The sequence below is a fragment of the Dendrobates tinctorius genome, unplaced genomic scaffold, assembly GCF_039654945.1.
Source record: "Dendrobates tinctorius isolate UK_male_01 unplaced genomic scaffold, ASM3965494v1 ptg000075l, whole genome shotgun sequence".
Taxonomy (NCBI): Eukaryota; Metazoa; Chordata; class Amphibia; order Anura; family Dendrobatidae; genus Dendrobates; species Dendrobates tinctorius.
In genome coordinates, this window is record NW_027361743.1 from 16,291,358 (window position 1) to 16,307,071 (window position 15,714).

Sequence of the window (15,714 nt, forward strand, 5' to 3'; positions counted from 1 at the left end):
CGTGTAAAGTCTTGGAGACGGGAGTGGGAGGTTCTGACTATTGAGGATACTAACCTCAGGTCATCAGCAGAACGGAGGGCGCGGGTAGGGTGGTATACTCCCACACTCCAAAGGCATACAGATAGGGAATGTGGATTGTGAGCCCCAATGGGGACAGTGATGATAATGTCTGTAAAGCGCTGTGGAATTAATGGTGCTATATAAGAGGATATATATTAATAATAATATTTTATATATATTATTATAGTACTTAGTATATTAACATAGTATAATGTTACCTACAGTTTTCTCATATATCCAGTTTTTATACAATATATATAATTAGTAAAATAAAATATACGCAACATATATAAAATGCTATAAATAAGACCATATAATACAAAACACATGTATATAAAAGTATATAACACAAACATATACATGTGTATTATAAACGATTTGGTCTGTATATAGTAATAGTGTTTTCCACATATATGTATAGTATTTTCTGCATGTTCTGTATATATTATTCTAATAAAACGTATAGAATCACCTGTCGTTTTCTTCGGTGAGCAGTTTGGCCTTTGTAGTGTATGTGCTTTGCGTTTTGTATTATCAGTGTTTTGTACCGTTATATAGTATGTGATATGAAGAGATTGGTAGCGCACAGAGTTTATGCTGTGACTTTTATATCCTTAGTTTCTGTACTATATGTTGTGTATGTCTTGCACATATTTCTAGTGATTTATGATATGTATACAGTGTTATAGAGCATGACAGGACAGGAGAAGTACTGATCATACAGCTACTACCTTCCACTCATTGAAGTAACAGTGCACTCCCCTGAAAAATGGAGTCACAATATCTGCATTCTCCATCTGAGCATGCTCACTGCCCTTAAACATGGCACCCTTAGATCATCCAGCCGTGGACTGCGCATGTGCAGTGCCCATACCCCACCCCCTCAGCCCAGGCACTGGCACAGCATCATCTAACGGTAGCAGCAGGGCTGTGCTGTGATGGGTGCTGCCCCGGGAACTCCCATCTGCTCTCCTCAGGCATGAGCTGCAGTTGTCACAGGAGACTGGAGGGAAATGCAAACTGTGGCTTTAAGGGGGGAAGCATGAAGGGGGAGCCATAGCTGCTGCTGCATTCAACTTGTCTGGATCTGTTCCTGGTGCAGCACTATGGAGGGAAGCTGCTGACTTTACAGGAGAGGACAGCACAGAGATCCCCCCTACAGCAACCGGCCATAGTGCACCCAGCCCCCAAAACCTGCAGGCTGAAGGGTCTTCTTCCCCCTTGGTAGCATGTGAGTATCCCTCCTCTGCTGCTTTCTCTCTGATCACCTTCTGAAGCACTGTATGAGCAGGTGACTATGTGGCATTCCTCCTGTTTGTTGTTTTCTCTTGTTACATGTTATTTATTATTTTGCTCTTGTTTTGTTGTTTTCTCTTGTTACATTTTACATGTTATTCATTGTTTTGATAAATGTTCTTTATTGTTTTGCTCTTGTTACATGTTCTTTGTTGCTTTGCTCTGGTTACATTGTATGTGTAGTTGGCTCATCTGGAGAATTTCAGGCATCTTTCACCAGCTTTGCATTTTTCTGTGCCTCTGCTCATTGAATGAATTCTTATCTGGACTTTTGCAATCCTTGCACAATTTATATGGGGAATTGTTATCATTTTATAGAGATAATATTATAATTGTGTCACAAATCATACATTTGCCAGCTCTTCTTCATGTGTGTGAGGTTTTAGACTGTGCAGTGCCTGGGCACCTGCGCGCACCGCATGTGTGTGAAGCCTGGCTGCACTGCCTGGGCACCCGCACGCACCCCATGTGTGTGAGGCCGTAGACTGTGCACTGCATAGGTACCCGTGCATACCCCATGTGTGTGAGATCTTAGACTGTGCACTGTCTGGGCACCCACGTGCACCCCATGTGTGTGAGGCCTTAGACTGGGCATCCACGTGCACCCCATGTGTGTGAGGCCTTAGACTGGGCATCCACGTGCACCCCATGTGTGTGAGGCCTTAGACTGGGTACCCTCGCGCACCCCATGTCTGTGATGCCTGGCTGCACTGCCTGGGCACCTGCGTACACCCCATGTGTGTGAGGCCGTAGGCTGTGCACTGCCTGGGTACCCGTGCATACCCCATGTGTGTGAGGCCTTAGACTGGGTACCCTCGCGCACCCCATGTCTGTGATGCCTGGCTGCACTGCCTGGGCACCTGCGTACACCCCATGTGTGTGAGGCCGTAGGCTGTGCACTGCCTGGGTACCCGTGCATACCCCATGTGTGTGAGGCCGTAGACTATGCACTGCCTGGGCACCCACGCACACCCCATGTGTGTGAGGCTGTAGACTGTGCACTGCATGGGCACCCGCACACAACCCATGTGTGTACCTAAAGTCTGAGTCTGACAAAACTCAATGGACCGTTGTCAAATTCTTTGTGTGAATTCTGCCATCATCTCATGCTTTGCTTAATCTCCAAAGACAAACATGGATAATAAAGGGGACCATAGTCTGAATAATTGTATACAGGGAACTCCAAATGATGCATAGATTCTACAAAATTACGGCGTGGATAACCCCAAATAAAGCAAATATATATGTGTAGAGAATAGATATATATAACATTTTAATTTCATATTACGCATAAATATAAATTCAATCATAAAATAAATATTAAGGTAGGTCAATGGTGAAGACACAAATGAAAATAAACGGGAAGCGCAAAGGGACAAAGATGTAAATATATATACGGGTAGCCAAAAAGTAGAGAAATGCTGGAATCAATAATAAGGTTTACGCTCAAGGTTGTGAAAAATACATCCAGAAATGAACCCGGAAATGTGGCAGAAATATGAAACTGAGAGCAGCAGTAATAGGTAGGAAACCAGCAATAACACTCATTTACAAATGCTCACCCATGTAGCAGTGTGTCCCTGCGGCCCTGACGCACGTTTCTCATTTGCTTCCTCATCTCATGATATTCTGTACAGTCCCATCAGGATACAAAGCTTTGCACTCTTTCCTGTCCAACTATGGCCCAGTGAGCCAGAAAACTGCTTTTATATCTATATATTATCCCTATACTACTGTTATTAAAATCTATACTGGACCAACAAAGGTCTAAGAAACAGAATATACAATCAGTATTAACCCTATAGAGTATGCTGGACCAGGATAAAGAAAGTATGGTCTGTATTATTCCAGTAGCAAATGGACTAGAATAGAGGACATGATGTCCATATCACTCCCAACAGAGCAGAATGGTGGACCAGGATCCAGGATTTATAGTCCATTGTAAACCAGGATCATGAACACACGGTCTGTATTGTGCCAACAGGACATGATTGACAAAGATCTAGGGCTTACACCCTGTATTGTCCCACCAGAACAAGGCATGCAGCCAACACTTTATAATGAAGCAAAATAAAGAACTTTTTAAAATGTCCCAACAGAGCGAATGGACCAGGATCCGAAACTCAGGCTATTGTCCCAACTGGACCCGATGGCCCAAGATTAATAGCTTGCAGTCTGATATTCCCTGAAAAGTCAATTATGTACCAAGATCGAGAACTGGCTAGTAACAGATGCAGCACTTTGAGTTTACATAATGGACACAGAGCTGAATACTGAAAGATCTAGGGTGTGCATTGTTATTATTATCATTATTTATTATTATAGCGCTATTTATTCCATGGCGCTTTACACGTGCATTCTATACTGTCCCATGATACCTCGATCTGTCAGCGTCCTAGCACAGCTAATTGGACCTCGATCAAGTGCTCAATGTCTAAACTTTGTCAATAGAAAAAAAAAATGCATCGTATTCCATGTCTTGAAGAATATATTTCTCGAAAGAGATGGATGTATATAGATGAAAGGCTTCCATTCTGTACTGTATAATATAGAGTTAAAAGGAACTTATTTGGGGGTTTACTGTCGTGGCCAAGCTTCGTGGATCCTATGTTCCCTATTGTGGATCATGATCCAGTTCTTGCAGTCAGGCTTTGACTGGCCCACCGGTGAACAGAAGAATCCTTCGGTGGGCCACCACCCTCTTCTGTGAGCAGTACCTGTCACTATATACTTGTATCACTATGTACAGAAAGGCGGCATCTCGTGCATTGTTATATAAATTTGTGATTGATGATAATGTCACATTTGCATGTTGGTGAACAGTGGGCGCCTTGTGGTTGGTTACTGATGGGCCTTTGGTACCCCAGTCCGACACTGCTTGCGGCCCATACTGTCCTGAGAGCATGATGCCCCTGTACCAGGACTTAGAGCCTATACAAACCTGACAAATTGCAGTGCAGAGCTGCGGTCCATCCCTGCCTCGTAACCTTGCTTCATTTCCCAATGCGGCAGCACACTACAACTTTTGTCCTCCTGCTCTATATCGTGAGGAGTATCTGGTTCGTCAGATTAATCGAAGCTCAGACGCGGGGAAAGACGTTAGCGCAGCTTATCCATCCAGATCTTTTGTATCCTAATCACCGTGGTTGCGCGGTTTATTATATTCTTGCAGATACTAAAGTCCATTTATTCTAGTGTCGGACCCAGTCGGACAGGGAATGGTACATCGGAAGGCCCAGCCGGACAGGACAGTGCTGGGATATTAATATGGATGGCTTAGTCACTTCTGGCTCGGGGGATGTAAATTCTTGTGATGCCATTGTTCATAGCAGTGAGTGATGTCTAATATTAGCATGAATTGTGGGGGTCGCTTAAGTGTTTTTTATTCCCAAGTGATTATCCTTCATTAATGTGGACATATGTTTCATTGTCTCACACATTCTATGACAGCTTGCTGCGGTGACAATGGAAAGGGATACTTGTCAGGGACTGGAGAGGTTATAACCTTTTTGGCTTCAGAGTAACACATTAATTCTTCGCAATGGCTCTTAAATGGAACCTGTCACCAGATTCCACAATAAAAATGGCACACATTATAGAAATTGACCAGATGAGTCGGGTGTACTTACTTTGAAAATCAATGTAAAAATGTGGCTGTATAAGGGTCTGTGCACACGCTGCCGATTCTGCTGCGGATCCGCAGCGGTTTTGGCCCTGCGGAACCGCAGCAGAAACGTGTACAGTAGCATTATAACCTATGGAAAACAAAAACCGCAGTGCAGACGGTGCGGATTTTTCCACGCGGTTTGGCTGCGGTTTTCAATCCGCAGAAAGAAATGACATGTTAATTCTTTCTGCAGAGTCCACTGCGGCTTGCCATCTGCTCCACTGTTGTAGAGATGATAAACCGCAGGGCAAAACCACAGGGTAATCCGCGGATAAACCGCAGGTCTTCTGACCTGCGGATTTTACTAAATCCGTGCAGAAAAAATCCGCAGAGCTTTCCGCAGCGTGTGCACACACCCTAATCCTTCCAAAACTATAATAACATTGCAGATATATACAGTGGGTACGGAAAGTATTCTGACCCCTTTAAATTTCTCACTGTTTCATTGTAGCCATTTGGTAAAAAGGATTTCACATCCGAAGCGTTGCCACGCCATTGGGCATTAAAGTTCACTTTTTTTATTTACGTCATGTGCTGTTTCCCATTTTTTTGCTACTTATCCTGCTATACCAATTGAACACTGGTTGGGGAAGCGTGCACTTCAATAAGGTATTGCTGTGGTGCTGTTCCAGTTTTTTCTTGCTCTATATATATATATATATATATATATATATATATATATATATTATACATACAGCTCTGGCAAAATTGAAGAGACCACTGCACAGTTTTATAACAATCAGCTTCTCTACATGGCTGACAGCCATTCCATTCCAGTGTCAGTTGAATTTCAACCAGAGTACACCTCATTCTACTTAATGTGCTTCTGATTAGGTGATCACCTGAACCAAATCTTATTTAATGAAGAAAAGTATAAAAAACCCTGCTGTGGCGTTCACAATTCTCTTACAATAGGACAAGCTGGATGGCAAAACAAGTGCTAGTAATATCCCAAAAGTAATAGAAATTAAAAAATTTTTTTTAAGCATGCCAAAGGAGTTGAAAAGAAAAGTCTTGAGTGAGGAAAAGAAGGGCTCAATTCTGGCTTTACTAGCAGAGGGATACAGTGAACGTCATGTTGCCTCCATCCTTAAAATTTCTAAGACGGCAATCCATTACAACAAGGTCAAGCAGCAGACATTAGTGACAACAAAGCTACAGACCGGCAGAGGGCGAAAACGACTCTCCACTGACCGGGATGACCATCATCTTATTCGAATGTCACTCAGCAACCACAAGGTGACATCAAGTGACCTACAAAAGGAATGGCAAATGACAGCTGGGGTGAAGTGCACGGCAAGAACAGTGCGTAATAGGCTCCTGGAGGCAGGGCTCAAGTCATGTAAAGCTAGAAAAAAGCCTTTCATCAATGAGAAACAAAAGAGAGCCAGGCTGAAGTTTGCCAAAGACCATAAGAATTGGACCATAGAGGACTGGAGTAAGGTAATCTTCTCTGAGTCTAATTTTCATCTTTGCCCAACACCTAGTCATCTAATGGTTAGACCGAGTCCTGGGGAGGCGTACAGGCCACAGTATCTATTTGGTGGAGGATCGGTGATGCTTCAGCAAGGCTGGAATTTGGCAGGTGTCATGGCCAGCCCAATCTCCAGACCTGAACCCCATTGAAAACCTCTGGAATGTAATCAAGAGGAAGATGGATAGCCACAAGCCATGAAACAAAGAAGAACTGCTTATATTTTTGTACCAGGAGAGGCATAAGGTCACCCAAAAGCAGTGTGAAAGACTGGTGGTAAGCAGCCAAGACGCATGAAAGCTGTAATTAACAATCATGGTTGTTCCACCAAATATTGATTTCTGAACTCTTCCTGACTTAAAACATTAGTATTGTTGTTTCTAAATGATTATGAACTTGTTTTCTTAGCATTATTTGAGGTCTGCAAGCACTGCATGTTTTGTTATTTTGACCATTTGTCATTTTCTGAAAATAAATACAAAATGTATTGCTTGGAAATTCGAAGACATGTTGTCAGTAGTTTATAGAATAAAAGAGCAATTTACATTTTACTCAAAAATATACCGATAAAGAGAAAAATCAGACAAACTGAAAATTTTGCAATGGTCTCTTAATTTTTCCAGGGCTGTATATTTTGGTTAGGAACTTGTGCAGGACTCTCCTGTCCAGAGGAAGATCGGTGTCATAAAGGGATGTGCAGGGGAAGCAAATTTAAAGGGGTTGTCCACTACTAGGACAACCCTTTCTCAATCTGAAAATTTGGCCCTGTTAAAATAAAAAGCCTATACTCACCTCCCGTATCAGTGCCGTTCTAGTGGTGTCGGCACTCGTTCGCTCGTGGCTCACGTGAGGCTGTTTTATCACCAAGCCTGACGCCCAATCAGCGCTGGCGTCACTGTCCCCACCTTTGGACTTATAAGTAATCAAAAGAAGGCGGCCAATGAATCATAGAATCATAGAATCATAGAATCGTAGAGTTGGAAGGGACCTCCTGGGCCATCTGGTCCAACCCCCTGCTCAAAGCAGGATTCGCTAAATCATCCCAGTCAGATGTCTGTCCAGCCTCTGTTTGAAGACTTCCATTGAAGGAGAACTCACCACTTCTCGTGGCAAGCAGCAATGAAGGGATGCAGAAATGGTGTTGTAATTGCTGACCAATTACTTAACGTGTTCACATACCCTTAGGTGGCAAAATTCATCCCCAGATACAGGTACTTCTCACAAAATTAGAATATAATCAAAAAGTTAATTTATTACAGTTCTTCAATACAAAAAGTGAAACTCATATATTATATAGAGTCATTACAAGCAGAGTGATCTATTTCAAGTGTTTATGTCTGTTAATGTTGATGATTATGGCTTACAGCCAATGAAAACCCAGAAGTCATTTTCTCAGTAAATTAGAATACTTTATAACACCAGCTTGAAAAACCCGAAATGTTGGCCTACTAAAATGTATGTTCAGTAAATGCACTCGATACATGGTCAGGGCTCCTTATGCATCAATTGCTGAATCAATGCGGCGTGGCATGGAGGCGATCAGCCTGTGGCACTGCTGAGGTGTTATGGAAGCCCAGGTTGCTTTGATAGCAGCCTTCAGCTCGTCTGCATTGTTGGGTCTGGTTTCTCTCATCTTCCTCTTGACAATACGCCATAGATACTCTATGGGATTTAGGTCAGGCGAGTTTGTTGGCCAATAAAGCACAGTGATGCTGTTGTTTTTAAACCAGGTATTGGTACTTTTGGCAGTGTGGACAGGTGCCAAGTCCTGCTGGAGAATGGAATTTCCATCTCCAAAAAGCTTGTCGGCAGAGGGAAGCATGAAGTGCTCTAAAATTTCCTGGTAGATGGCTGTGCTGACTTTGGTCTTGATAAAACTCAGTACACCAGGAGATGACATGGCTCCCCAAACCATCACTGATTGTGGAAACTTCACACCAGACATCAAGCAGCTTGGATTGTCGCCTCCACTCTTCCTCCAGACTCTGGGACCTTGATTTCCAAATGAAATGCAAAATTTACTTTCATCTGAAAACAACACCTTGGACCACTGAGCAACAGTCCAGTTTTTCTCCTTGGCCCAGGTAATACAGTTCTGGCGTTGTCTATTGGTCATGAGTGGCTTGACACAAGGAATGTGACACTTGAAAAAAAACAACAAAAAAACACAAAAATTGAGCTTGGTTTGAGTTGGTACACATGCAGCATATAAATGCATGTTCACATGGCCAAAAAACATACAAAACCTACATTTTGTTTTTTGTAGGTTTTGTAACGAATGCGACACTTGTAGCCCATGTCCTGGATACGTCTGTGTGTGGTGACTCTTGAAGCAATGACTCCAGCAGTCCACTCCTTGTGAATCGCACTCAAATTTTTGAATGGCCTTTTCTTAACAATCCTTTCAAGGCTGCGGTTATCCCGGTTGCTTGTGCACCTTTTTCTACCACACTTTTTCCTTCCACTCATCTTTCCATTAATATGCTTGGATACAGCTCTCTGTGAACAGCCAGCTTCTTTAGCAATGATCTTTTGTGGCTTACCCTCCTTGTGGAGTGTGTCAGTGACTGCCTTCTGGACATCTGTCAAGTCAGCAGTCTTCCCCATGATTGTGGAGCCTACTGAAACAGACTAAGGGACCTTTTCAAATACTTAGGAAGCCATTGCAGGTGTTTTTTGTTAATTATTCTAATTTCCTGAGATGATTTTTAGGTGTTCATTGGCTGTAAGCCATAATCATCAACATTGACAGAAATAAACACTTGAAATAGATCACTTTGTTTGTAATGACTATATAATATGAGTTTAACTTTTTATATTGAAGAACTGAAATAAATTAACTTTTTGATAATATTCTAATTTTTGAGACGCACTTGTAGTTCTTTCTTTTCTCTTACTACCGTAAAATGTATGTGAGGGGGCAATGTGATTTCTATAAAGCCCCTGCTTGTCTATGTGCTTTACAAGTGGAGGCATGACATCAGAAGATTGGTGTGACCTTGGAGCAGCCGAGCAGCCTAAGTATATCCAGCAGAAAGACGAGCTGATGGTGTCTGTACCATGTGTCATTCTGTGCATCTTCAGCTGGGAAATTCTATAGAACGAGGGTTCAGCTATTTACATCTGCTCCAAATATTGTAGATCGGTCACCGATGTACGATGTGCGCTCTATGCAGATATTCCTTACATATTACTGCAGGACTGCTGCTTCATCCTTTTTCCAGAAGAACTTGGCAAATAAAGCAGATTGTCAATTTTCCATAAGAATAGAAGAAATCTAGAAACAAACTTGTCAACTAAACATATATAGAATGTAGGTCTGGTTCCATTACTATATAGGTATAAGGACAACTTTTTTTTATCATATGCAAAATTGTTAGCGTTGCACTAGAATTTCTGGTGAACTTAAAGAGGTTGTCCACTACTTACTTAGGATAGATCATCAATGTCTGAATGGTGGGGTTGCGACACCTGGCATCCCCAACAATCCTTTGTTCTCGGTGTTGGCCGCCGCCACTATTTTGTCGACGGAACTGTGCTGTGCCATTTTGAAACTGGGCAATTCCGTCCGTCGCTGACAGACGGCCGGGTGTCCTAAGGATAGGTCATTAATAGCTTATAGACAATATATGTTTCGGCTGAGAGATATCTAGCCCAACTCCCCCATACACAATACCACGAAGCTCAACCGAACGCTCCTTTGTTCTCTACGAGAGAGCTACTGCCAGACTCCTGGAGTACACAAGAATTGACCGTCCCAAACTGCACATCCCGGTTCCCTCTGATGTGTTGGGAGAGTTGAGAGACCCCATACACATTAAACCTTTGGCAGATGTTACCGATATCGGTGGGTTCAGGATACTTTAGTCTGGTCTGATGTCTATGGGGGACTCGAGAAGGCAATACAGCCATGGTTCATATGTCAGCACAAAATATAATACAATGTAAACCTTATCCATAGGCAGGGACTACTACTTGTATCCTAGGTTTTGAGGACAATATAACACTTTTCTCATGTAACATTACTTTCTTTTCATTGTTAGGTATGATGTATATGTTCAATACATGCTGTATTCGATCTGTGGTGACAGATGTCATTGTATGGCACCCATCACAGGCATCCATCACCTCTAGGCCATTATGTCCATTTAGCAGATGTGTTTCTGCAAGATCTTGTCTATACATTAGCATCGCCTACTATAACATTGCTGTATGCAGACACAGAACGACAAGACGTGAGCCCCAAATGGCACTTTTTTTTTTCCTCCATTGTGCTAATGTAACCCCAGGGAAATATTTTGTAACATGAGCGTTCCTGCAAGTTAAACTTATTGCCGCTCATCTCCCATTGATTTCAGTAGGAGCTGAGATTCAGTCCTTATCTGTGGCCACTGCACAGGCGATGGATTTGTGCTGGTTGGTTCCGTTCACTGAGCAGCTCGGGCCACCGACACCGGAAATAGCTGATCAGCAGGAAGGCCGGTGTTTGCACGCCCACCCACTCCACCGATCAGACATTGATGACTGATCCCAGGCAACCCTTTAAAGCCAGTGTTATATTCACATACATTTTGGTTGAGATACTCTTATTTTGTACAGGTTGCTAAAAGTTGTAAAATCTTGAATTAAATGTTAGACTCCTAATAGCACAGAGCCTTCATTCAAAATTTAGCAGGCTTTAAAGCTTACATTTCTCAGCATTTTTCACTTTTCCTTACTGATTACACAGGAACACTGTCTCTGAATCTTCCACTGGTTTATTAAAAACGCTGCATAAATCAGTGCAGTGTTGTCAAAACACACCCTGCCTAACAGGAAAGCCGAAACATAACAAATGGCACTGTCCTTGTTGCTATGGGAATCCAGCCACTTCAGGAACAGCTGATCAATCAACCTAGCACTAAACATGGCTGATTAACTCCTTTCTAGGTTGCTATCACTGAAGCTTACACCCTTTGGGTACAACAATATGACCTGTTAGGGATCGCTGGTGCGTCGCTAAATGGTCGCTAGTAAGCTGTCAAACAGGCAGATCTCACCAGCGACGCAGCAACCATCCAGCGATCCTTGGCGGGCTTTGGTACCTTGTCACACAGCAGCTTTTCTGAATGATTCCAGCCTGCATCCCTGAGTTCTGCATCGCCAACGAGGTCGCTCGTTGGGTCAAACACAGCGATGCATGCTGGTCAGCGGGACACCGACAATGAAAAAATGGGCCAGGACATTCGAGCACGATCAGCGATATCCAGCAGGGGGGGGGGAGCGGTCGCCGCTATGTGTCACATGTAGCGAGAGCACTGGCGAGGTTGCTATTGCGTCACAAAATCGGTGATGCTTCAGCAATCTCGCTATGTGAGACAGGGGCTTTAGTGAAGCATACCTCCCCTCCAGCACTTTGCAAGTGAACTTGTCACATATCCCCCCCTCTGCCCAAAGCCGGGGGTTTTGGCACCTTCAGTCACCAAATAGGCAAGTTTAGACAGGGCATCTATTTATCTAGTGTGTGTGTGTGTGTGTGTATATACCGTATATATATATATATATATATATATATATATATATATACTGCTCAAAAAAATAAAGGGAACACTAAAATACCACATCCTATGGTATAGTGTTCCCTTTATTTTTTTGAGCAGTATATATATATATATATATATATATATATATATATATATATATATATATACTGTATATATTCTCATACAGGATTGTGTATGTAATCAGGGCTAAAAATATTTTTCGCAATTGGATTTAAGTAAAAATGTTGCAACACTTTCCTCCTGCAGCCGTGGTGCTGTACTGTCTACCGTGACTGCAGGATGAGTTAGCTGAGAATCCCTCAATCTGTTGGTTTGTAACGCTCTGCCTTTTTAGAAACTCCTCTCTGCTGATTTGACCACATACCCAATTGCAAAAATGATTACTACATGAATACATGCATTTAAGTAAAAAATAAATGGTTCCCACAGATGGACAAAACCTTTTATGACTAGAGACCACATCAAAGTTTAATATACAGGAAAACAAAGAGCCTGAAAAAAATCAAACTGCTACATTTTTAATGATACCTAATAGCAAAAATGCTTTCTAGCCCCAAATACTTGCTTTTAAGTAAAAAAAAACATAAAAAGGTCCCAAAGCACAAAACCTTTTATGGCCAAAGACCACATCAAAGTTCAATATACGCGAAAACAAAGAGCCTGAAAAAAACAAACTGCTACATTTTTAATGATACCTAATAGCAAAAATGCTTTCTAGCCCCAAATACTTGCTTTTAAGTAAAAAAAAACATAAAAAGGTCCCAAAGCACAAAACCTTTTATGGCCAAAGACCACATCAAAGTTCAATATACGCGAAAACAAAGAGCCTGAAAAAATCAAACTGCTACATTTTTAATGATACCTAATAGCAAAAATGCTTTCTAGCCCCAAATACTTGCTTTTAAGTAAAAAAAAACATAAAAAGGTCCCAAAGCACAAAACCTTTTATGGCCAAAGACCACATCAAAGTTCAATATACGCGAAAACAAAGAGCCTGAAAAAAACAAACTGCTACATTTTTAATGATACCTAATAGCAAAAATGCTTTCTAGCCCCAAATACTTGCTTTTAAGTAAAAAAAACATAAAAAGGTCCCAAAGGACAAAACCTTTTATGGCCAAAGACCACATCAAAGTTCAATATACGCGAAAACAAAGAGCCTGAAAAAAAACAAACTGCTACATTTTTAATGATACCTAATAGCAAAAATGCTTTCTAGCCCCAAATACTTGCTTTTAAGTAAAAAAAAACATAAAAAGGTCCCAAAGGACAAAACCTTTTATGGCCAAAGACCACATCAAAGTTCAGTATACGCGAAAACAAATAGCCTGAAAAAAACAAAAAAAAACAAAACTGTGCAGAACTTTTAATGAAATTCAATTACAAAAATTGTTTCTGGCCCCTAATACATGCATTTAAGTAAAGAAAGGTCCCCAAAGTTGGACTACTGCTTTAACTGGCCTACCCCTTTTCTTTACTTATCACAGATACGGTGCTGCATTCCTGATCAAGGCTGCTAATGAAAGTCAAGGAGAGGAAACCCAGTCTGTGAATTGGCTTCATGTCCCTATCCAGAAGAGTGTCCTGTCGTGAGTGAAGGATAGTGTCTATGTTGGGAAAAAGGAAACAAGTCTCCGAGGATCTGATTGATTGATAATGGTGTGAAGTTGGTGAATTGATGAAAGTCCTGTTTGGGAAGACAGAGAGGTCTGTGGAAACGTCAGGTGGAATCAGAGGAGTAATAGAGCGATTCAAGGCAAAATGTCGGCTGTAAGGTAGCGAACAGAGCCGGTCCCGTCACGAAAATCACAAAGCGCAGAGATATTGCAGACGAGTTGATGCTTTCTACGTCTGTTTTAAGAGTCACAAGAGAAATATGACGGAAGCCATGGATGCAAAGTAAGTCATGTTTTATCTTTTATGTAAATTACTGTCTGCCTGGAAATTATTGTGCAGATCAGAAGAAACCTGCAAAACTTTCATACAGTCAGTGTGGGTGACTTATGTATTGATGAGCAATTCTTAGGATAGGTCATAGATATTAGATCAGTCGGGGGTTCATTATCTGCTACCCCCACACATCAGCTGTGTGCAACTCCTGGGGCAGCCAGATACACATTCATTCCAATGGAGACCCAGCTGCAGTACTCTAGAATGGCCACTACATGGTGTAAGGAGCTGTGCCATTCCGGTACATCCGGCCATATCGGGAGATGCAACTTCCGATCAGAATGGCTGTTCGGTGTTCATCCACCACCAATATTCTATTGATGATGATGACTTATCTTCAGTGCAGGAATGGATTGCCAAATGCCCACCAGTAACACTGACTGTTTGGGCCCTCTGTTCAGCTACATGCAAATATTATATAACCATCATTCACAAATGTATATAAGCTTCTCTATAATAATAAACTGGGTAATTTGTTACATGGGTGATGAGATTTTGCTTTTGTCTGTACTTAGAGAATTAAATATATTGTTTATATTGGGGGCCATTTCTGCACAGGAGTCCACCAGGGAAATCACCTGTTCCTCCTTGGGCCAATCCGAACCTATTAATATGTAAGTCCTAAATAATCTCTTTAAAAGGGTTGTCCACTACCAGAACAACCCCTTCTTAAACTAAATCTGTGGCCCCGATAAAATATTAAAGCCTATTCTCACCTCCCGTGTCGGCACCGCTCCCGTGGTGTCGGCAGTCGCTCTCCCGGGGATGTAATGCGGTGTTGTGACACGTGATGTCAGGTGCCCAATCAGCGCCGGCGTCACTGTCTCCGCCTTCATACGAAGTGAACATGAAGAGGAAGCCCGCAATCAATTGCAGCTCATCCCGGACTTCATCTTCATGTTCAGTTTGTCCGAAGGCGGAGACAGTGATGCCACCATTGATTGGGCGCTGGGCATCACGTGTCACAACACCACATCACAGCCCCAGGACTGCGAGTGCCGACAATGCTGGAATGGAACCGGCACGGGAGGTGAGTATAGGTTTTATTATTTTATCGGGTGAAACATTTAGTGTAAGGCTATATGCGCACATTTTGTATTTGATGCGTTTTCGCTGTGTTTTTTCCCGCGTGTAAATAGTCCAAAAATGCAATGGAATACTTATACAAGCTTAGTCAAGGACAATCCTGAAGTGTTGTGCACATGATCAGTAAATTTCCTCACGTATTTGCAGTGTGTTTTTTTTAATTTTTTTTTTATGCAGCATGTCAGTTCTTTTTGCGTTTTTGACCCATTGAAGGGACAGGAAAAAAACGCATGCAAAAAACAGATGCAAAAACGCACCAAAAACACAGTGTATGTGTAGGATCGTGGGCGAGGGCTGGCTGAGCGGGGGATGTTTAGATGGTGGTGCTGATAGGCGGGAGAGGTGTGCTGTGCTTAGGTAGAGATGAAGAGAAGGATTGAAGAGACCAACAGGAATGGGGGGGTGACCCACTTCTTGACTCCGACAGACTAGATACTGAGACAGAAATTGGGTTCAACAGGTCTGTGTTTATTCACCGTTCTGAACGACTTCCAACACTTTGCTGCAGGAACTTTACATCTCCTTTATACACAGACCTGGGGTACCTTCACTTCCTATCTACACCGTCGCGGCGTCCTTTGTGGTTCTTCCCACTGTGGCTGCCCTAGGCACATCCACCACAGCGCTTCACCTTTCAA

At 42.3% G+C, this 15,714-nt stretch overlaps 1 protein-coding gene across 1 annotated transcript in view; it reads left to right on the forward strand.

Annotated features, from left to right (window-relative positions):
- The first annotated feature begins 940 nt into the window (after positions 1–940).
- Positions 941–15,714, forward strand: part of SACS (sacsin molecular chaperone) — a 103,726-nt gene continuing 88,952 nt past the window's right edge. Inside the window, exons 1-2 of the mRNA XM_073583028.1 lie at positions 941–1,291; positions 13,528–13,939. Coding sequence (XP_073439129.1) covers positions 13,917–13,939 — 23 coding nt within the window. The 5' untranslated portion in view covers positions 941–1,291; positions 13,528–13,916. The remainder of the gene's footprint in view (positions 1,292–13,527; positions 13,940–15,714) is intronic.